At 35.3% G+C, this 24418-nt stretch overlaps 1 protein-coding gene across 11 annotated transcripts in view; it reads left to right on the plus strand.

The window, feature by feature from the left end:
- Positions 1 to 503: 503 nt before the first annotated feature.
- The window catches only part of LOC138315309 (GATOR2 complex protein WDR59-like), a 41656-nt gene continuing 17741 nt past the window's right edge, over positions 504 to 24418 (plus strand). For 3 of the 11 annotated variants that reach the window (XM_069256214.1, XM_069256216.1, XM_069256220.1), the window contains exons 1-22: positions 504 to 585; positions 1918 to 1967; positions 3992 to 4136; positions 4998 to 5083; positions 6590 to 6670; positions 7154 to 7191; positions 7520 to 7608; positions 8156 to 8272; positions 8552 to 8629; positions 10346 to 10585; positions 11224 to 11445; positions 11928 to 12089; positions 12677 to 12772; positions 13346 to 13523; positions 14005 to 14074; positions 14737 to 14890; positions 16759 to 16907; positions 18217 to 18298; positions 18588 to 18700; positions 19132 to 19258; positions 20599 to 20646; positions 22911 to 22968. In XM_069256214.1, coding sequence (XP_069112315.1) covers positions 532 to 585; positions 1918 to 1967; positions 3992 to 4136; positions 4998 to 5083; positions 6590 to 6670; positions 7154 to 7191; positions 7520 to 7608; positions 8156 to 8272; positions 8552 to 8629; positions 10346 to 10585; positions 11224 to 11445; positions 11928 to 12089; positions 12677 to 12772; positions 13346 to 13523; positions 14005 to 14074; positions 14737 to 14890; positions 16759 to 16907; positions 18217 to 18298; positions 18588 to 18700; positions 19132 to 19258; positions 20599 to 20646; positions 22911 to 22968 — 2437 coding nt within the window. In that variant the 5' untranslated portion in view covers positions 504 to 531. Of the gene's footprint in view, positions 586 to 1917; positions 1968 to 3991; positions 4137 to 4997; positions 5084 to 5545; positions 5580 to 6589; positions 6671 to 7153; positions 7192 to 7519; positions 7609 to 8155; positions 8273 to 8551; positions 8630 to 10345; positions 10586 to 11223; positions 11446 to 11927; positions 12090 to 12676; positions 12773 to 13345; positions 13524 to 14004; positions 14075 to 14736; positions 14891 to 16758; positions 16908 to 18216; positions 18299 to 18587; positions 18701 to 19131; positions 19259 to 20598; positions 20647 to 22910; positions 22969 to 24418 lie in introns of those variants that run through there. The other 8 variants (XM_069256215.1, XM_069256217.1, XM_069256221.1 and 5 more) reach the window with 4 other exon arrangements.

A 24418-nucleotide genomic window follows, 5' to 3' on the forward strand; every position in this document is an offset into this window, starting at 1 on the left:
GAAACATCATACAAAGATTAATTTTTTTTTTGGAAGAACAAAATAATGATAATGCCTATAAATTAATAGACAGACTTGAAAGTAGCTGAGCAAGAAAAAAATGTCTTATAAACTGGTGTTTCATCTGTTATCACATGAATGAATGAGTTCCTAGTCTCAAGACAGTTTAGTCAAGTTACACATGAACAGAGTATACATTTCCCTGTCTTGTGCTGATTTGTTCGCAAAAAAAGCTTTCAGACTGCTGCATTATGTTTCTTTATAAATGTCTTCTAAAAACTCGTGAAGAAATTGGTATACAGTCTAGAAAAAGACTTCATAGTGACATGTAGGCCATCCTCGATATTCCATGGGTTCCGATCATTACGATCCCTACACAGATCGTAAGTAATCGGAACCCCTGAAGTATCGCGGATGCATTTAGGCATACAGGTCAAGTATGCCTTTTCCTTCCTGACTGGTCCAAGTGTGCCAAACGCTTTACCCTGGAAGCGTCCAACTGACTCAGATTAGTAAAGAGGAAAATGGAGAATGGCAACAATGTGGAGTTCGGAACAAATTGTTGCAGATTATGGCGATCTGCAGGTATTTATATCAAAAACTGGAATAGAAAGTGACATAAATATAGAATATGACACTTTACAATCTATTTTCAGGTCTACACGTGAATGCATAATCTCAATTTCGACCGTCAATTTCTCTGAAAGTAAGAGTTTTCAATAAACATAAAGTAAACTTGTTATTATTTTTTCAAATTATAAAACTGTTGTGCTTTCAAACAGTTTATGAATTATAGATGGGGAAACAATAGAAAATAAAGAGTCACGAAGACGTCTCTCTGAGCTTGAATATAACGAAACCGTGACCCATATACATGTATATATAATATATTGTATCCTATAATCTGGAAAACTGTCCAGGGCCGTTTGAAGTGGGATGTTTTACATCTAAAATTGTGAAATTCCACAGGAGTTTGACGTTCTGTCAATAATGTATAGTATAAATATATATAAAAACACCCCTATATACTATATAATTTTATATATATATATATACTATGTATTATTGACAGAACATCAAACTCCAGTGGAAATTCTGATTAGGCCTATACATGTATTACCATGCTGTGTCTTCTTCTTCTTTCTTCTTCTTTGGTGTATCACCATCCGTCAATATTGACGATTTTAGGTGAGGTGATCAGCTCAGTGGCGTGGGGGAAGGGGTTATATACAGTGCATTTTCACATGCATTTCATCCTTTTCCATGTTTTATCAAGACCATTCATACAAGACTTAGTTACATACGCATAAACTATTGCTCTAAAATATCAATGGGGGGATTTGGCTACCAATATTGGCGAAAACAACACCTGTACATGTACATAGAGCCTTATAGAGACTATGAAGTTTTGTAAACTTCATAATATATACAATGCTGGCACATTATTTTCATAGCAGATAGATAATTTGTTAGATATTTATTTATTGTTATATTTGTTTTTCAGTTCCTTCCAAAAATAAATGATATTTTTTTCAGTTTACCAAAAAATAAACAAAAACATTTACCTTATTCCAAAAAAATCCAAACATCAGGAAAGCATGGCTAGGCTATTTTAGATTGGGAATGGGGTGTGATATTGCCCTCAAATTAAAAATAGGCTAGGATAAGGAAATAGGTCCTGGCCATCGGGTCAGTGTGATAACAAATAAATATGTGGTCTTTTTCGATCAGCTGATGGAGGAGCATACTTCTTAGACTCAATTGTCATAGTCTTCAACTAGATGAAGGTGGTCATTATCCAGGTAGATGTAACCATACACGGAAATGTTGTATGTATATTAGCACAATGACATCTGAATATGGAATGTTTGTATGACTTGGTGTTGCTATTTTCAGTATATTTGGGTTTTTTTTCAGGCAAGGTCGATGGCTGTCGACTGTTTGGGCCTGGTAACAGTTATTGCAGGGTAAGTATAATATAATCTTTCCTTACTTAGAGAGTGTGACAACGAAATCACAACCCAAGGAGTAATTCATAAACATTCAACCTGAGGCTTTCAAGAATTTCCAGTGAGGGTTGTAATTTCGTTGTCACACCCTCATTTAGGTAAGGGGATGAGTCTTTCTTTGTCTTGGATTCTACCGCGACATGAACATGGTCCGTTAATGATCACACATAAATATTGATTACATCATTGACATTGCACACCACAATTACACAGCATGATGTCTCATAATTATTTTTCTGGATCTGTCATACCTTAGGTGTTGACAAAAATATCACACAGTTTATAAACCTGCAGACAGTGACAAATCAGTGAATGGTGGGAGAACTGTGTACATACATTACACCTATATATGGAATCTCCCTATATTTGTAGGGGATTAAGATATAAATTTATAAATGAAGTTGACAAGATCAATATTCTACACATATGTACCTATGCCCTGCTAAGAGTTTTACAACTTTTTATTATCCTTAGGGTAGAATATATTCCTATCAGTCACATCCACATTATATGAGAGTATTTTTCTCATGTAACTCTTGAAAACGCTATATTATTAGATGTGCAACAATTAGAAGTATTTGTAATCAATTAAAGATTTTTCACCGGTAAACCGGCCTCAGATACTAGAAAACATGATTTTTTCCCAAATTATTCAGTGTTGGACAGTTCGTTTGTTCAAAACAACTAGTGTATGGTATGAAAGAACATCTTTCTTATCTCTGTTGATTATTAACATAATTTATTAACCACATATATGCCTTTTTATTCCATTATGGCATATATCAACTCTTTATGAGTTGTTTAACATGGTTTAAAATCCAGCCTCAGCAGACCCTCCATTTTGAAGTAACCTTCACATGTAACTTTTTTTAGTCAAATCTCCAAGTTATTAGGAGCGCCTAGGTGTGATGTGACCAAGTTTTCATAAATGCACAAACCTCTTTCCATGTTCAAAACATAAAAATTATGTAATAACTCTCATCAATTAAACATTTTTTAACACATGTTGGTTCATGTACCGGTACCAATTATAATGAAATGAAAATGAAGGTCTGATTCTACTATATCATTTTCCAGCCCTAGTTATTATTACATGTGTTAAATCATTTTGTCTTCAGTAATAAGGTAGTTCTAAACAGCACATAAAAATTGTGCAATAGTATTGCTGGAAAACTCACTGTTTGCATTCTTTACAGTAATATTGATATAAATATTTTTCAATGAAACTAAAGTTCCTCTTCACTGGACTCGAACAAAAAATTCAAGTTTGAAGCGGGAAACACAGTGGGGCAAGACTTATAAAGAAGTGAGGCAGCTAAATTTGGGTATCAAGGGGCAATGTAACATAAAAACATTAAATCAAAAGGAGGATGTTACAAATGTCCAAAAGCTGAAAAGTTATGAATAAATCATTCATAGTTTTAGGGGAATTTCAAGAGGGCCTATAGATTGGCTATTCAAATATTTTTCCTTGAGTGACAGTTTGTTTCAGTTCAGGTAGGGCAGTGATCAAATAGCAATCACCTGCATATAGTTCCAAATATGTCAGTAATTGAAATTTTTGACCACCTGGTAGTCTGGTTTTGTTACACATTCAAATGCGAGATCAACAACAGTTTACAACATGTATATTACAAACTCCAAGATGTATAAGTCAAACAATGTTATGTTGTATACTTCATCTCTTGCAAAAGAAATGCATAATGTAGAATTTCAGGGAATCCAATACTTGATCAATGAATCAACAGTCACTGTTATAATTGGTGTATGAAAGGACTACCTCGTTACTCCAGATAACGGATCGTATCTGACTTCTTCCTGTGTTATTGTCTATATTTTGTATACAGTGTTTTTCCCACTCTTCCAGGTTTTTTTTCCACTTTTGCAATAGTTTTCATTTTAACCTCTATAATATTATGAAATATTAAATACATTGTAATCAAATTTAAACATTTTAAATTTATTTTCTTTTCTTTTTACAGCCGTAAGGCTTTGGCCTTTGTTGACCTGAAGAATCCCACAGAACTACTTACCAGACATCCTCGACAGAGCAAGTGGGAGAAATGGGACATCAACTGTGTCCAGTGGAATCCACATCCATCCCACGCCCATAACTTTGTCACTGCTGTATGTATTAAACTCCATCAAACACCTACAATGGGCTCCAATATTGTCAATGTCTTCATACATACAAACAAATACTGTGATTGTACCCATCGCTTATCATACATTTATGATACTGAGGTGGTATTTTCAAAGTGCAGTTATTTTTTTTTATTTAGTCTGAAGTATAAGTCCAGGATGTGCCTTACAGTTGCTATCTTGAAAAAATATTTTGAACTTCTTCTCCAGTTCCACTGTGTGATGATATAGATTAGGTGCCTTATTAGAATTAGACCTTGTACGTAGAAGAGGGGACAGTCTACAGGAAGGAACATAAAAGGTCTAATTTGAATTAGATTGCTTGTCTTTTGCACTGTTGAGCTTCAAGACTTCAGTAAAAGTTGTATCGTGTGTTAATATGACTTTAGCTTTGTCACAATTCTTGGTATGGATTACCATAATTAATCCAGAAGGGAGAGTTATGACACATGCATGGAGTAGGACTAGGCAGACTTCATCTCAGCTAATGAGTATTTTCAGTTTAATATGTGATTTTCTCATCATATATCCACCCAGTCATGCATGCTACAGGATCACCATACCAGGTTTGAGGAATAGTCTGAAGATACTTTGTAGTATCTACTTTGATACTTGGAGATTTTTGGTACAATCATGTAAACTACTCAATGTGGCCATCTTTGTTGCACTAAAGATTCTAAAAGTATTGGCACACTTCATCGTCATAAATTCATCATATAATCAAATGCAGATATTGTCATTAAAAATTATGTGAATTCTTTATCTGTTCTTCTGCATTATCAATGTACAGTGTATGTATACGATTAATAAGTAACATTTCTCATTATCATCTTTTACTGTTTGTAGTGTAATGAGCGACTCGACCTGTACTCCTGGAAGGATGGTGTGTGTACTAACCAGAGTACAATGAAAGGTCATACCAGGACTGTCAGGTAGGTTTAGACCCCCCTCCTCCTCTCCTCAGTGTACAATAAAAGGTCATGCTAGGACTGTCAGGTAAGTTTAGACCCACCTCCTCCTCTCCTCAATATACAATGAAAGGTCATACCAGGACAGTCAGGTAAGTTTACACCCCCCTTCCCTTCTCATTGTACAATGAAAGGTCATACTAGGACTGTCAGGTAAGTTTAGACCTCCCCTCCACTCCTCAGTGTACAATGAAAGGTCATACCAGGACTGTCAGTTAAGTTTAGACCGCCCCACATCAGTGTACAATGAAAGGTCATACCAGGACTGTCAGGTAAGTTTAGACCCACCTCCTCCTCTCCTCAGTGTACAATGAAAGGTCATACCAGGACTGTCAGGTAAGTTTAGACCTCCCCTCCACTCCTCAGTGTACAATGAAAGGTCATACCAGGACTGTCAGGTCAGTTTAGACCTCCTGTCCCCTCATCAGTGTACAATGAAAGGTCATACCAGGACTGTCAGGTAAGTTTAGACCTCCTCTCCCCTCGTCAGTGTACAATGAAAGGTCATACCAGGACTGTTAGGTAAGTTCAGACCTCCCCTCCTCAGTGTACAATGAAAGGTCATACTAGGACTGTCAGGTAAGTTTAGACCTCCCCTCCCCTCATCAGTGTACAATGAAAGGTCATACTAGGACTGTCAGGTAAGTTCAGACCTCCCCTCCTCAGTGTACGATGAAAGGTCATACCAGGACTGTCAGGTAAGTTCAGACCTCCCCTCCTCAGTGTACAATGGAAGGTCATACAAGGACTGTAAGGTAAGTTTAGACCTCCCCCAGGGCTTTTTTTCAGCATGATTTGGGGCCGAAAATCGGCCCCATTCCCCATGGCAAAACCTCTAAATTTTTCCCAATTCAACCCTAAAATTTCTTAAAATCAAAGTTTCTTGAAAACTATCCAAAAATAAAGCATGAACTTAGTTGGTTAAGGCTAAATATTTGTGAATTGGCTTCAAAAAAGTATATAAACTACACTGGAAATAAAAAAATCTTAATTGTTATGCTTTATTTCATATTTCATAATTTTCCCAAATCTTGGTTTTGGCGCTCCATTTTCCCAAATTCAAATCCACAGGCCCCATTCCCAAAGCAGTGAGAAAAATCCCTGTCCCCTCCACTCCTCAGTGTACAAAGAAAGGTCATTCAAGGATTGTCAGATAGGGAGATAAAGGTCATACCAGGACTGTCAGGAAGGGAGATAAAGGTCATACTGGGACTGTCAGGTAGGGAGATAAAGGTAATACTAGTACTGTCGGGTAGGGAGATAAAGGTCATACCAGGACTGTCAGGTAGGTTTAGATCCTCCCTCCCCTCCCCCCTCACCCCTTCAGTGTGCAATGAAAAGCCATATATGTTGATATTTTCAAAACAAAATAGACTTTCTTTGTTTTTCACATTTATCAAGAAAAGTCTTGATCTGCCACATGCAGTTGTTGTTTTGAAATGTTGTGACATTCCTATTGCTTTATTTCAGTGACATAGATTGGTCGCCATTTGATGTCAATGTGATAGCCTCATGTTCTGTAGATACCTTTACACACCTATGGGATGTAAGGTAAGCATTGAAATCAGAAACTTAGTCTATTGTGTAAGGATTGGATGTTTGGTATTATTATTTTAACGTCCTATTAACAGCCAGGGTCATTTAAGGACATGCCAGGTTTGTTGGTGGAGGAAAGTCTGAGTACCCAGAGAAAAACCACCGACCAGCAGCCAGTACCTGGCAACTGCCCTACAAGGGATTCAAAGTAGGAACCCAGAGGTAGAGGGCTTGTGGTAATATATCGGGACATCTTAACCACTTGGCCACAGCAGCCCCCAGAATTGCATGTAGATTACAATTACTATAAGCACTTATTTATAACAACAACCCTAAAATGCATTAGAAACACAACTCTACAATACAGATATTCACTCATTGATGGATTGAAAACCAACTACTCTTTGCCAATCATATTTTGTTTAGATTGGAAATCTATCTTAATCTTAAAGGAAGAATTTTGAATAACAGTTATGATTTAATTATAAATGATTTCAGAGAGCCAAGAAAACCGCAGTCATCATTTCAGACAGTGGGTATGTATATTGTGTTGTTATATGTTGTAGTTGTTTGTTTATTAATGATAAGTGTTCATCTGGAAATAATATGAAGGTCCATATAGTGATCCATTAACTTTTTAGTGTCACATTACGATGAATCAGGCAGGACATATACTTGGTTTTTCTCTGAGTACTCTGGTTTTCCTCTACCAGTAAATCCAGGCTCATTCTTAAACAACCATATATAGTTGGTAAAGTGGCATCAATTCAAATTAATTATTTTGCATGGTTACACTTGTTACATAGACATTGTTGTGTTTCATGCTATTAAATTATTTATGATCTCTTATTTGTCTGTCTACAGCTGGAGCTTCACAAGTTATGTGGAATAAAATCCAAACCAACCTGTTTGCAACAACTCATGAGGGCGATGTTCGTATCTGGGACCCGAGGGTATGCTCTTTGCCAATCTGATTATTTTTTTATGTCAACTTCACTGTCATTCATCTTGATTTGGCTTTGGTAAATTTTATTGCAAATGCTAAATTGTAGTGAATAGAATATCACATTGAAATCAGATGAATATACTTCCTTGTAGTGAGTTTAAACCCATATGCCTTGTGGTAGTGGGCCATAGATTAAGGATGTTTGAACTATAGTTTTCCTTTACTTAGTATGTCCTTTAATTATCCGGTCTTATATTTATCATTGTCTTGGTCACATGAAATATAAAATGGAATTTTAAAGCTATCACTTAGATTTTCCTCTATAATGGGTTAAGAAAATAATCTCATTTTATTTAAATTAGGTTTCTTACACTAGACAAAAATCAAATGCTATCAATATCTTATATTAGATACCTTACTATTGGCAGTGATTCTGAAGCTTATTGAATTGATAAGTTATTGGTTTTCACCTGAGGAAATTGTTCTTGTCTGCCACATCTAAAAGCTTTTATATATATCTTATCTATTATAATATCAAACTCTTTATATTACAGAAAGGAAACTCTCCCCTGACGTACATAGCTGCTCACCTGTCTAAGATCCACGGCCTAGACTGGAGTCCTCATAATGAAAACTGTCTGGCAACAGCTAGCCAGGACGGTTCTGTCAAGGTGATGATTTGCATCTGCTCTGAAATAAAACCATTCAGTTTGAAATCTTGAAAAGTCAAGTATACCTTCCATATTTTCTTGTGATGGTTTTCACTGTGTGATGGTCAAAAAGTCTTAGTACCAAAAGTAGATATTGTTTTTCTGTGTAATAGAGTCGTTTTACATTTGGCAAACCAATATTTCAAAATCAAAAAAGCTATATTCACCCAGTTTCATGGATCTCTAATAATCCATGTTGGTAGTCTTTAACATTTAATCACATCAATCTTTTATTTACAGTTTTGGGATGTCACTAACTTCAAACAGGCTAAAGGCTCTATGTCAGCCGGCTGTCCAGTGTGGAGGGCAAGATACACGGTAATAAAGCATTTAAATAGAAATATAGCTTGAGACAATGTAAACATTTTTAGCAGCAATCTTGTTTATGCTTTTTACACAAAAAGATATTCCTTTGAACATGATTACCGTTATTGAAGTTTTTGTGAACTAATTTTTTTTGCCATGGTCCGTCGTCCGTCCTCCGTCCGTCAACATTTCCTTTATATTGCTACTTGTCATAGTGTACTGCATTGATTTTAACAAAATTTGGTCAGAAACTTCCTTAGGGGAAGGGGATCAGATTTTGCATAAATGGTGACCCTGACCCCCGGGGGGCAGGAGGGGTGGGGCCCAATTGGGAAAATAGAGGTAATTCTATAAATCGCTATTTGTCCTAGAGTTCTGCATGGATTTTAAGCAAATGTGGTTAAAAACATCCTTGGGGGAAGGTGAACAGAACTTGTATAAATTTTGGCTCTGATCCCCCGGGGACAAGAGGGGCGGGGTCCAATAGGGGAAATAGAGGTAAATCCTATAAATCGCTACTTGTCCAAGCGTTCTGCATTGATTGTAACCAAATTTGGCCAATAACATCCTTGGGGGAAGGGGAACAGAACTTGTATAAATTTTGGCTCTGACCCCTCAGGGGCAGGAGGGGCGGGGCCCAATTGGGGAAATAGTGGTAATTCTATAAATTGCTACTTGTCCTAGAGTTCTGCATGGATTGTAACCTTTGTTCAAAAACATCCTTGGGGTAAGGTGAACAGAACTTGTATAAATTTTGGCTTTGACCCCCCGTAGACAAGTGGGGCTGGGCCCAATAGGGCAATAGTAGTAATTCCTATAAATCGCTACTTGTCCTAGAGTTTAGCATGGATTGTTACCAAATTTGGCCACAAACATCTTTGGGAGAAGGGGAACAGAACTTGTATATATTTTGCCTCTGACCCGCTGGGGGCAGGAGGGGCGGGGCTCAATGGGGGAATTAGAGGTAAATATTAAAATTCTTTCAGAAAAGAAACAATGAACCTGTATTCAGATTATTACTTGGTATTACAAACCAGGTGAGTGATACAGGCCCTTTGGGCCTCTTGTAATAGTTATGGTCTATGTCCAAATTGATCATATGATGTTTTTTATGCCTGCTAACAAAGTCCAGCTGAGGATCATCTGTAGATGGAAATGATACATTGAGTTGCCCTCATATATAAGGCACATTGTTGTATATTACATGATTCAAACAGAGAAAAAAGAATTTAAGAACAAGAAAAACTTGAAACTTCATAATTTTGATCTAGTGTTAGTGTAGCGGGATTGGACTGGGTCGATCATCGGTGACCAGGTAGCTCAGTCGGTAGAGCACTCGGCTAGTATTCTGAGGGTCCCGGGTTCTAATCCCGGTCTGGCCGCTATATTTTCTCCTCTCCTGTTACAAAATTGGCGCCCAACTAAATAACCCACGGTGGTGGTGTTTGGAAGGGTCTCGTGTGTCTTCGAGGGCAAAGACTTCCAGAAAGGAGGGAGGAGCGTTGCGGGATATGACTGGGTCGATCATCAGTGACCAGGTAGCTCAGTCGGTAGAGCACTCGGCTAGTATTCTGAGGGTCCCGGGTTCGAATCCCGGTCTGGCCGCTACATTTTCTCCTCTCCTGTTACATTAGTAAGAGAACCATCATTCCCGATAGAATTTGTATGTAAATGTTGATTTCTGCTTAAAGAATTGAAATTGTATTTTTTTTTTTTTTTTTTTTACAGCCATTTGGACATGGTCTAGTCACTGTAGCTGTACCACAGATAAGGAGGGGAGACAACTCTTTGTATCTTTGGACTGTTGAAGATAATGTCCAACTTGTACACCAATTCATGGGACATCAAGATGCTATTTTAGAGTTCCAGTGGCGAAAGCAGACAGACGATGACCGTGACTTCCAGCTGGTGACCTGGGCGCGGGACCAGACCCTCCGTGTGTGGAAGGTGGACCTACAGCACCAGAAGGTAGGCAACATCTTCTGTCCATGCCATGAAATGATTGGATGGGGGCTCATAGAGGTAACTGCATCCTCAATACTCCAGGTTTTACTATCACTGTCCTCATATCCACCCTTGGACAATGAGAAAACTAAAGGCTCTGTGTGTGACAACAGGTGAGACAGTAATTAGATCCTTTGATGTACATCAAAAGATTGAGCAATGGTTTACTGTATGGCTTTGAAGTTGGGTGTATATTGAAATTGAATGACAGTGATAGTAACCTCTTTAATATCAAGAATTTTGTAACTGTGGGTAGCACAAATATTAAAAAGGCTGGAATTTGACTAATAGTCCTTCATATCTTGGTTGCAAGTTCATGGTCAACATGTGGCATTTGCTACTTACTGGCCAGAGATACTTCCCTATTGTTATATCATTGCAATTTTAGAACACCAAATTTCAAATTTCGATGAGTCTCAATTCAAAGAAATATAGAAGGTTCTCAAAGTTTTGGACGAATCCAGTACATCACTGAAGATTTGTGTTCTTTGGTTCTGCCTCTGTTACAATTTCTAGTCTGCCTCTGTTACATTTCCTAGTCTGCCTCTGTTATATTTCCTAGTCTGCCTCTGTTACATTTCCTGATATGTTTTGTCTCTTAGTTATGTGGACATGATGTTGGAGACCTACCTGAAGGAGAAGAGTTGGGTACCATGTCCCTGGTTAGTAGTACTAATAGTTACGAGGGGGAGGAGGGAGATGGAAGTGAGGCGAATCGTCAACCCTCAGGGAGTCCGGACAGTATCACGGCTCAGCAACCACGTACTCTGAAACAAGAGTTCTCTTTGGTCAATGTGGAGATTCCTAATATTGTTGTTGAAGAGGTGAGTGTTGTTTAAACTTAAAGATGGGTTTAATTTGTTCTATCATCTCAGTTCAGTATTGCTAATGGAAAAAAAAAAAAAAAAATACATGAAAAGATCAAGTATACCCTAAAATATCTTATACTGGATCTAAATTAAAAGTTTTCAATTTAATATATATATATATATGGATGTTCTCTTAAAGAATCCATTTTGTATTTGATTTTATTTTCACACTATTAATGTATTCACTCTCATTTGCAATAATTTCTGGTCTGATATTGTAGAATGCCTTTAAAAACACCAATATAAAAAAACAAAACAAAATGAAGAAAGAAAAGAAAAACATTTGGTACTGAAAACAATACCCAAATAGAATATGAATTTAGGTAAAAATTCATTGTAGAATATCATGAAGTAAAAGCTAATGACCACATGTAAATAAACAATCAAATGCTTTGGTCTGTAAGATTTTAGTTGATAATGTCTTTGTCTACTCTCAGTTGAATCCTACTACGAGGACATGTATCGTCTTGGCGATGGCTAACAACCACAACGTCCGTCTGAAGCTGGTCTTCCCAGACAACTACCCTAACAATGACATGCCCACTCTGGACATCCTGTACGCTACCATCAACAACAAAGTACAACAACGTCTTCACCTGGTATGTTCCTATGCTCGTTGAAATGACCTTAGATTAAGTTCAATGTCACTAGGTCAGATGCTGTAAACTTAGATATTTTAGTAGTAATCTTATTTTTAGCAATTTTCATGCCAGAAATGCTGTACTAGATTGTAAATGTCCCAACTCCATTTTTTTATATAGTTTATATTAGTTTATAGTGATTGTGCGAATTTATCTTTGTGTTAACCTGGTCAATACAACTTATGTACTTTAGCGCTAAAAGAAGTATGCTTACAGTAAGTTTAAATGTTTGAAATAACTTTTCAGTTCCTTTAGACACTTTATACTGATTTTAGGTCTAAAGCATGTGTGTTATAAATTATGTTAATTAAAGTAGGATAACTTGTGCAGGTGAGTGCTCAATGCAGGCCGAATGAGCCTTGGTAAATCCTTCCAAATTGTTCCCATTTACATCTTATGGGATCTAAAACTATTCTTGGTTGTTGATGTTTTTCTGGCAGAATATATGCATCTAGTTTCTGAATTAAAGAAGTATGACTTATCATACATTTGTATCTTAATTACTTTCTTCTGTGATTATTATAAAGTTAACATCACCATTGCAGGGCCTAACCGATATCTGTCTGAAACATGTGACGAGGAATACTAATTGTCTGGAGCCAGTCCTCAGACAGTTGGCTATGTACCTAGAGAAGCTCACGGTCAGTTTTATATGATTTTTATCCTTAAGTCATACAAAGTTACCTTCTCTCGAGAGTAGGTTGTGACGTCATTTGTTATTCAGTCTTCGCATATTACAAAGTTATCTGTCCTTTTGGGTAGGTATCAACTGTTGCATCATTATCTAATGAGTGAAACTCCTGTCGTTTTCTCTGGAAAATGTTATGATCACAAACATTAGTTCAGGATCAATACCGACCCACCTGGAAAGATAACTAGTACTGTCAGATTCATTTAAGGACGTTAAGAGAAATCAACATAATTTTCATTTATAAACCAATGCTGTTATCAATCAGTATTCACTCACAAGAACTGATAACTTCGTGTTATCATTCAATATCAGCCCATTAACAAAATATAAATTTTCTATGGTATTTGTTCATTTAAATCTTAAATATATATTTGTGATAACAAATAAATTATCTCAATCAATCTATTAATGAATCAAATAAATGTAACTTGGCTGATTAACTAAAATATAATTGGAATAGGATATGATAGAAAATCAGAGAAGATGTCACCTTTAAGTTTTCTTCTTTCCCTTTTGAACACAGGTTGATGACAGAAGAACTCCAGAATCAGAGACTCCCATGCATCTACCATTTGTACACAAACCTACGAAACAGCTGCACGGCCACAACAAGTTCCCGCCCCACTACAGTCCATACCATTACATGCTGGACCATAACATTCCGTTCCCTCGCACCAGTGGAGCTCGCTTTTGTGCTGCAGGTAATTGTCACATGAAATATAGTTGTTCTTTCTAAGGAATAAATCCTTTGATGAGTCTGATGCCTTCCTATACAAAAGGAGACTTTATTGCATCTAGATACATTTTGTACATTTTTGCTGCACCTTTTGTTTTGTTTTTATCAATTTTATTTGTTGTATTAAACATCATGTTTTGAAATAGATTTGTTTCATGAAAGCTAAAACTTTATCAATTTAAGACCCTTTTTAATTTCATTGGTCGAGACTAACCTTTGAACTCATTTTACTCAAATACTTGGTCAAATTATAGGTTAGCCTTAGTCCCAAAGACTAAGATATTTTTTTAAATCTGATTTTTTTTTCTTTACCAATCAAATTATATAAGTTACCTGGTAAAAAGTATTAAGTAAATTGTCACATGATTATCAGTTATATCCACTAACTGCACTATCAGATGACATATTTACAGCTGGTAATTCATATGGATTCTGTTTTTATTCAGGCTTTTTGGTTGTATTTGGGAGAGCCAGAGAAGCCAAGAAAGCTAGAACAGGTGCAGATCACACTCCAAAGTAAGTAATGCTATGTACAACTGCAAGTTGGTAAAAGCTGTACTAGAATATTTAAAAGCTTTTAATAGTTATTTTAGCCATATCTTCAGTAACATTTAGTTTTGAAAGTTAAACCACATCCCAAAACAACTCTATATTACACTTTAGTTATATAGCTTGATCGTGTTCCTATTTTATGCCTTGGTTATTGACATCACATAATAAAAATGTCATCACATACCGAGTCAGCTATTAAAAAGATCGGTAGAGTAAATAAAAACAATCCATTCATTTTTTAGATATGTCATAAATCTCTCATATCGTCCTGTGACAGAAAGGCCTGTCCAGGTTAATAAACCTATATTCAGTACATATTATTGTACAAGGGTCTTGGTAACAATTCCTTATTGTGACGGCACGATGATGATATGACGTTACATGCATTATGACGTCATTAGAAAAAATAGAAAAGGATGGATATTTACCCTCGGAGTTACTTTATTAGGTAAAACCAAATTTAGGGACACCTCTGGGGAAATATCTCCTTCCTTCATGCCCTCAAATGAAATAGTCTTATACATTTGTATACTTACTATGATTTTCAGAGCACTGTCGGAGCTGACATACCCTCATTTATATGACTCTTTATACATTTATACACTAACATCCTCTCTGACTTTCAGAGCCTTGTCAGAGCTGACTCAGTACGGATCCCGAGCAAGGATACGAAGTAACCATGCTGCTCCTACTCCGTACCAACAGTACCCATTTGCTCGTAGTCCGCCCACCACCTCGGATCCCTTCACGATCAAGTCCTACTACTATAAAGAACAGAAGGTGAGTAATGTACACTATTTCCACAGATTCTGATTCTGATGGGGAAAAGAATCTTTCTTGGCAGTAAACTCTCACATAGTAAACCTATTTAATTTTGGGGTTGATTAAAGTTTGCACACTTCATTGGTGGTTAGTACCGCAAATTTGTTTTGAGCACAGGTACAGTTGAATAATATGAAACTAAATCGGGAAATAAGATTCTTGTGAAAAAGTAGTTTGGTAGGAAAATGTAAAATTAAGTAGCTGCACAAAATGAGTTGGTGTACAGTATCATCCTGTAGTTGGTGGCATGTATAAGGGAAAGTTGAATTTATCTTCAGATGTATATTAGTAAAACCAAATGCTGTCTAACACTCAGAAAGTCTTGTGTTTGCAGCTTACAAATGCTACTCCTTGGATTGATGTTCTTCTGTCTTATTCTATGTAAAAAAATATTAATTGACCTCCGCTAAAGTGATTTGCTGACTCTGCAAACTCTAACAGACAGATCAGGATCAAAGTCTCTGCGAGCAGCACTCAACCATTTGACTTCTGATATGCCTTTTCTCAGACATCTTTTCAAGAATTAAAAAACAAAGCTGGTATTCGCATTCATTATACCTCAAGTGAGAATCCTGCATTCTGATTGGTCGAGAGATATTTGTGTTTTACACTATCACATGGCAGGTAACATTAGAACAATAGGAAACAATAGACACGTTCGTAGCAACCCCCTAGCAACGGGTGATAGTGTATTTTTGACAGTGCAAAATATTAACCGCCCAAAAAAGATGCGCACTCGTTTCTTTTTTCGACGCCATCTTTGTTTTTTGAAGCTACGCTTCAAAATTTATCTAGAGCTATTTAGTAATGGTTTTGCCAAATTAGTCTATATATCAATGTATTTTTTTTAAATTAAGGACGGAGCTTTCCGTTTACACCTTTTCGCTTACCGTCCAGCGCTATATGTTGGTTTTTAAGAACCTGTCGGTGATTAGGTGAACGGAAGACATGCGATTTCAAGCGTCTTCGTGACGTTGCTAATGTTGTAAACAGACGACGGGACGAAATAAAAATTCATTGAGGTTTACAAAAACATTAAGATTTAAACAAACGCAGGAGACAAGACAACAAGAATTTTCACTAAATGTTTATTGTGAGTATTCTTTTTTATAATGCAATGATAGTTAGCGCTACTGAGTAGAAGCTGATCATGATATGCTATTCTACTGTCGACGGTGACTGTTCGACTTTTGCTAAAATCAGTTAAAATGTTTCAATAGATTGAAAATACTTGAAACTAGTTTTGTTTCTAGACTTTTGGTATAATAAAATAAATACTACCTGCATTAAAGGGTGACAGTGCCTAGTGTCACCCCTCGGATTATCACTGTCACCCTCGGCTTCACCTCAGGTGACAGTGATATCCTCGGGGTGACACTAGGCACTGTCACCCTCTAATGCAGGTAGTATTTATATAATGTATATGTGAGAGAACTGAGAAAGATCTATAAACAGAAGTATTCTGCATTTGCATATTACAGAGTCATCTGCCCTTGTAAGTAGGTATTGATTATGGTGTCATGTGTTTTTGAGCATAATGTAATACTTTTCATAGAAAAGGATGCGAGTTTTCATCACAAAACAATGATGTCACAATGTCTTTTGGATACCTACCTGCAGGGGAGGTAATTCTGTAATAAGGAATTTTAGAGTTGCCAGAATAGTTTTTGATGATATATATTTAAAATAAAGACTGGTAAAAAATCTGCATTTCCGAGCATTTTATAGCTGTTGCTACTCATTAGGTGATGCAATGTGTTTCATTATTTTTTTTCCAGAGGTACAATATAAAAAGAAAATAATTTTAGAATATTTTTAAATTGTAGAAGAAAAACAGCCTGAGAATGAAGTCAAAAGTGGTGAAGGACAAGAGTGAAGAGATTGACAAACAGAAGGGTCCCAATCTGGCCCCAGTCAAAATCTACGATAGCAGTTACCTGTTACCGATCAACAAAAACCTGGGCACACATTATAAGTAAGGATCTAACACAAAAGACAACACTTACTGTTTATCTCTTCTGAAATACTTCTCTAAGCACATAATTTGATATCTTCTGATTCTGGTACAGACTTTGAAGGTATTCTCTGTTGAGGTTCTGCCAGAGCTAAGAACAGCTACAAATCATTTTGTTCTTTGTACGGGAAAACATATTCAAGATTTAGAACAAAGAGATTATAAGTCATTAATTGTGAATATTGTATTACATGGAGTTTTTGTGTGTAGAGGTTTTTGTTGTTTTTGTGGTTGCTATGGAGACACAAATGTAAAAGTCAATACAATACTTTATCTTTTAGAGTTTTTAAAATATGTAATGGGACGTAATGTTTGTGGTTAGCATATTTATAGCTATTCAAATCGGTTTTTGTCCGTGGTCTGTGGTCTGTCCATCCTTCCGTCCGTCCGTTAACATTTCTTGTTAACACTATTTTCTCAAAAAGGGCTAAAGGAATCTTTCTCAAATTTCATATGTAGGTTCCCCTAGGGCCCTAGTGGTGCATATTGCATTTTGGGACCGATTGGTTAACAAGATGGCCGCCGCCTTCTTGGATTTAGACAATTCTCAGAAAGTCCTAAACGGATTCTTCCCAGATTTCATGTATAGGTTCCCCTAGGCCCCTAGTTGTGCATATTGCATTTTGGGACCAATCGGTAAACAAGATGGCCGACAGCTGGCCACCATCTTGTATCTTGATAATTGAAATTTGTTACCGCTATTTCTCTGAAAGTAATAAAGGGATCTGTCAAATTTTATATGTATGTTCCCCTAGGACCTTAGGTGTGCATATTGCGTTTTCAGAACCATCGGTCAACAAGATGGCCGAAAGGAAGCCATTTAGGATTTTGATAATTGAAGTTTGTTACTGTTATATATCTCAGAAAGTACTCAAAGGATCTTTCTCAAATTTCATATGTATTATTATGTAGTAAAAGTTTGAAAAGCAGAGAAAAGATCCCTCTTTCTATTGTCAGACATAGATCATTCTTTGTTGGGGGCCAAGATCCCTCTGGGATCTCTTGTTGATAACATATTAACCAACTTTTGTTTGTTTTAATGTTGCGGTTCGACACAAACTACAAAAACAACAAACATTATCTACACAAGGAATATATCATGTTATACAGTAGTGGAATCATTGTTACAAAGATGAGCAACAAATATTTCAACTCTCAAAATAATTTGAAAGTTCCAAACCTGGAAAGTAAGTAACCACATATAATTCATTATATGGAGATGCCAATTTTCACTTGAACAGAAATAATTTCTACAACCTCTTGGTTACAGGATAGATTTAGATGATATACCGGGGATGTGTCAACACAACGCTTCTCAGGCAGCTAGTGTAGGCAGGAAGGACCTAGTACAGGTATTTATTATAATTACTGTAAGACACATTCTATTTTTTTATGGTAAAGATCATTGGACTAAGGTTTTCATATATTATAAAAAAAATATGGACAGGTCTAGTCTTTGATTAAAAAAAATCTAAATGTGTCTTCAGGGGTGAATGAGTTAAATTAAATTGCTTTAGGATGAGCCTTAAAAACGACTTTCCAAGACTTGTTCATAATGCTGTAATCTGTATCATTATCTTTCTTTAATATATCTCTATTTGTGCAGTAACTGTAAACGATTATTCCTGTAATACTTCACAGTTATGGAACCTGATTACCCTCATGTCTGACAAGAGACTTGCTCCATCCTCCAATCCTGACGATGGCAGTCCCTGGGGACGACACCCATTCGCAAGGCAGCTGCTCACACACTTGTAAATAAACAAAACATAACTACAGAAACATAAGTCATAGTCAAACTTGTCTATAAAGATCATCCAGAGGACAAAGAAAAAGTTCTTCAAAGCTGATTTTGTCAGACACTTGTGTATTGTGTTTGTATTGGCCAATTTGGGCACAAAGAAAGTGCTTTTATCAAGCAGGTGCTTGTTATACAGAGACTTGTTTTACTGTATGCGCTATAATTTATTTAAATAAATTTAGACAGACATTAGAAAAATTTGATATGGAAAATTGATGAGACACTAGTGAATTATTAATACAGTAAAAATAAATATAAGGACAGAACAGGTCATTACAAAAAATTGGATGAGTGAAGTACAGCTAGTGAGACTTTTAATTTATGTAAATAATATTTAAAAAAAATCATTACTTATGAATCAAATGACAAATTCTTGTTTCCCAGTATGGATTTCTACAGTGGACTACATGATGTACAGACATTAGCCATGTTGTGCTGTGTGTTCTGGAACAAACAAGAAGTACAGCGGCCGTTACATCAGTCGTCTTCTGTCGAGTACATCCCTCCAACTGTAAGTGTTTACTGGGTTGTGACCATTTATGCACTCACTGCTGTATCTGTGATACTAGTGGGGGACTATAACAATGGTGGGGAAGATGGTTCGGCATCAGAACTTATGTATTATATTGCTACACTTATTGTCTGCCTTGCTTTTACCTTTCAATTTATAACTCGTACACACTTTCATGTACCTGACATTTGATATAGATTGTACCCTTTGTCTCTCTGTATTCTTCCACAGATTGTTCAGATGATAAATATGTTTGGATTCCAGTCAGGATTTCAGTATAAACACCATCATCAGGCTATCAACAGGCTCAATATCGTGGTCTTCGCTTATGTCTCTGTAGAAATGTATTTGTTTTTATGTTCAATTCTGCAAGTGATGTTGATTTGCAAATTGTTGTATGGTTGAAGTCTTAAGTGAAAGAGAAACTCTTGGATAAAGGAAAACTTTCATGTTGAAAATGTTTGGCAATACCCTTCAGATTAATATTATGGCTTCTAAGTAGATCTATTTATAGTTTCTAGATGAATTTGTATGATAAGGTTTTGTAAAATTTCTTCTTGTTTGAACTTTTTGCACTTGAAGAGTTTTAGCACTGCTCTATATCTCTAAGGGGAAAACAAAGTCTTGTTTTCTGCCAGAATAACAATGCAGAAGAAGCTCATTTTAAAAGGGTAAAACCATTTTGTAAAATCTCATTCTCATTTACTAAAGTTTCATCTTTATCATTTTTCGTTTGGTTTAATCAAAGTGGCATAATCTAGAGTGGGTATTTTAGCCTTTGTAAGTAGTTTTGTTGATCTTGCTTATCTTCTGTAAAATGTCTTCATCTTATGAACCTTTCAGAACCCACTTTAGTTTTGCAGAACAGTTTAGAGTTTGACAAGTTTTGCAGAACAGTTTAGAGTTTGACAAAACCGTTTTGATTTTGCATTTTATTGAACAATCTAATGGTTTTTAGAACCTACTGGTGTGTTTTTGCTGTAGAAATATATTTTGTTTTGTTAAATCATAAAGACTTTCTTTGGTAGACCTCTGGCACATTCTAGAACAATTGTAGAACAATTTAGAGACTTGTAGTCTGTACTTGTGTTTGTAGAGTCATCTGATGCTTTGCTGTCAAAATGGCACTTGTTTGAACTTTTAGGAGTTTTGAGCTATTTGGTAGAACCATTTCTTTCTTCTAGTATTGCCCTTTTATCATATCTCTGTATGAACAATATGATAAACATCAAAGGGTCGGCTATCAAATTTTACCAGACCATAGCCACCTTCAATTCAGGTAACACTTGCAGAAAATGTTCAAATGAACAGAGAATATTTGATGTAAAATGTACTCTCAGGTGCGCTACAGTCTTCCTCAAATATATGACAACAAAAGCAGTGCTCCGGTAAGTATTGTAGACAGTGTGAATGAGATGTTCATTTCTTCCAAATACCTTTTGAAAATCCATCAGTTGTCGCTTTCCTAGTTTTATGATTTGCTAGTTAGTCGAGACAGAGGCTTGTAAATGCTCAAGATTGAAGAATTTTCAGATTTCTTTATACTGCAGTAATAAAATTTCTATAGGTTTCTAGACTAAATGTTCTTGCTGAATGAAATATGTTCAATAGGCTGTACATCTGTTTGAAAAAAAATAATAAAAAGAAAAAATATTGAAATGGGAGGAATGGCTCGGATGTACAAAATTCTTTAAAAAAAACCCAAACTGACTCTATTTTTGCATTTTTGAAAAAAAGCTGCGGTATTTTTTTTTTCCTTCTGAGCTTTAAAATCGTGAAATCTTATCTGCTACTTCAGGGGTATCTATTTGTACGAGGGAATGTTTTGCCATGTCTGAACTTGAGCTTGAGAAATTTTATTCATTCTGATGTGAGAATTTGTTAATACAACTGAATATATTTTCTTTTTTTTGAACTTGTCCCTACTTCTGGTAATGCAAAAACCAGTTGATAGCCTGATGCATGTCCCGGACCCAATGATTTTCAGTGACAACATGATTTCTTTAAAATGTTGACTTCTGTAATAGCATATACTTGTGGTTTTGTGTGAAAATAAACAGCTTTTTCCAGTCCAATTTTAACTCCCTTGTTTTAATTTAAACATTTCCATTACAGTCGTGGTCTCAAGATCATGAAACAGTCTTAGGTAAAAATTATTATCGCATTTGCTCAACCAATCACAGACGATGTTAAGAAAAGTAATTTTTGATTGGCTGAGCAAAAAGTGAGCTTTAAAATTGTTTCATGAATCTTTAGACCGATATGTATTATTTATAATGTTTTGTTTGTAAAAAAAAAGTTTTGACCTTCCTTTCTGATTTAAATTAAAGTAGAAATAGAATTACTATGAGATGTAGGCTGTGTTTATAAATATTCAGTATTTAATTTTGATAACAAAAGTTAGATTTCATGTGTTTATTTTATAATTGTTCTTTTGTATACACTATACAGGTCTTTTAATTGCATGTTGAAACCTTGGCCATATAAAGCATTGCTATGTAATGTTGTGCAAAATTAGATTTATTGTGCATGTTTCAAAGAATTTATTCAGCTGGTCTGTAAATGCTAAGCATTCTAATCCTCCAAATAATGGAATTACGATGATGTCCTAGACGAAAGAGAAATATAAGGTGCTATCATTTAGATTAGATTTCTTCAAGGAAATGGCAATTTTCAATTTCAAAATATTTTATTGGTAGTACAAGAATTATAAACATAAATAGGATATAAAGTGTAAAAGATGGAGTATTAACAAATGGATTGGGCAACAGGCAAAATGGAATTGCCTACTTGTCACCAATATGTATTTTCTGTTGTGTTTAAAATTTTCAGTATTTTGATAAATAGCTTCATTTTGTAAAATTTAATGTTTAGTATGCTTACAAGGAGTGCTCATTAGATGAGGAGAAAGGATTCATACTAAATCTTATCATTCATCTACACATATGACAATTATTTTTCATTTGATATTCTGTAGAAGATAGTTTCTTGTTCTGAAAAATGCATCATATCATCTTCATCATTTTGAGTTTTGGCCATTGAAAATTGTGTCAATGCACTCGACATTTCAAAACTAGTTATAGTAGAAATGAATTTTACAGAAAAAAACCCCCTAACCAGTTATTACAGTTTATTTGAAATAAAAATATTAATGATTATAAACATATGACAAAAGTTAAACTCTAATACTGAGAAAAGTGAGCTTTTATATCAAGATTTTATATTTGATTGTTTAAAGCAAAATGAGATTTAAAATAGAAAAAAGTCCATTCCTTAAACTTCAGTTAAAGCTGGCGCAAAAGTTTGAGGCCCCAGTTTACACAATTGTAATTGACAAAAATGGCAACATGTCAGTGATTTTTCTCTGAAACTCTATGATTTGTTTTGAATGGTTTCACAAAAGTGTCTGCTCTTGTGAGAAGGTATTTCATTAAATTCTAAATCTCTGTATGACAACATTTTTTTTCTAAATTTGTGATATATGTTAAATAATATCAGCGAATAGGTAAACTAAATGCCTTATCTCAAGAGCAGACACACCAGACCTTTCAGACCTAACATACAAGAAGATATCTATTGCTGTAAGAGATGTTTATGAGCATACTTAGTATTTACCATTTCTTGTTTTGACATGCTGTTTTTTACAAATTAGGGTGATAGTGCCTACTACCTTGGCAGTAGTACTGATAGTGGATGGAATAATGTACTGCGTAAGTGACCAATACTGTCGATCTTTTATTGTCTCCCTTTACACAGACACGCCAACCAAATGACCACACCATCACTGACCACTAAGATTGGGATCACCAATTTCTATTTCTTATAGACATAGAAACCAAAGCTAAAAATATTAATTTTTTAAGAGGTTTAAATGACTCTTTGTTTTATTTCAAATATCTAAATTTTAGCTTAGAGAGGTAATTCGTAACTGATACAAATACCGAAAATTCAGAAGACCTTAAATGATTTTTCCCCCCAAAATTGGCACATTTCAAATAATATCAAAATGATTATTGATACTTCCACCATAAAGACCTTTTCACATCTGTTTTAGGTGTGACAGTGAAAATTGTGATTTTGGTTGGCATGTTTCCTGCTTCCAGGCAAACTCATTTTAGACATTTTCTTTGTGAAATTTTTCCTTGTGTTTGTAAATGCCCGGTACGTTTTGTTTACAGGAGGGGTTTGAAGGTTTGTATGATAAATGTATATCTGAACACATGTATGTATATTCTCAATGGTTGTAAAGGTATAGCTGTATATGTGTAAATATTAGGTCATTGGCACCCCTAACATGTAGGATGGGTCCAGGTGTATAATAACAGAATATAGTACAGAAACGATCAACAGGTATTACAGTCGAACAGGGTATGCATACACACTTGATGAAAATGTCTAAAAGTACAATTGAGGAAAGTTTTTTTTTGTGAAATAAAAAGTTGATTTAGCATTTTAAAAAAAGTACATTCTATGGATAATATTAAAACTGAAAAAGTACATTTGCAGAAAGTAAGGAAGAAGAAATAAGGATAATGCACACTTACAATTGACAAAGCATTAAAGTTTGATTTGAAGAGAATTGCACTTGGCTGAAAATAAGAATTTGGGAATTAAAGAAAAGTACATATTAGAGAAATTACTTTATATGAGAAATAAGCCAAGTACAGATATTCTTTGCAAAAAAAAAAAAAAAAAAATGTAGATGTTATTTTCCATAAACAATTATTTAGCAGATATTTAGAGTTTTGATATTAGGAAATGCGTATTAGAAATCATTGAAATTTGAACAAAGGTAAAATACACATTGTAAAGCAAATGTAGGAATTACGAAATATGAAAGAAAAAAAACATTCAGCAAACGCACACTTGACAGAAAATTTAGATTTTTAATGTTAAAAATAAATTACCCATCAACACACTGCACTTGCTTATAGAAAAATACAAAATATGATAGTTAATAAAGACAAATGTTGTTTTTCAAATAGATAGTCAACAACGTATCCAAACACCATTACCTGACATAGTGATAATGCACTTGGACATTGTAAGCTTTGTTTTGTAGGTTAGACCGTTTGTATATTTTGTAGTCTACAGTCGAGCATCACGTCTGATTGGTGACCGTCTGAGTGCACTGCTATAGTTACTACTAATAGCATGCTG

The sequence above is a fragment of the Argopecten irradians genome, chromosome 2, assembly GCF_041381155.1.
Source record: "Argopecten irradians isolate NY chromosome 2, Ai_NY, whole genome shotgun sequence".
NCBI classification, from domain to species: domain Eukaryota; kingdom Metazoa; phylum Mollusca; class Bivalvia; order Pectinida; family Pectinidae; genus Argopecten; species Argopecten irradians.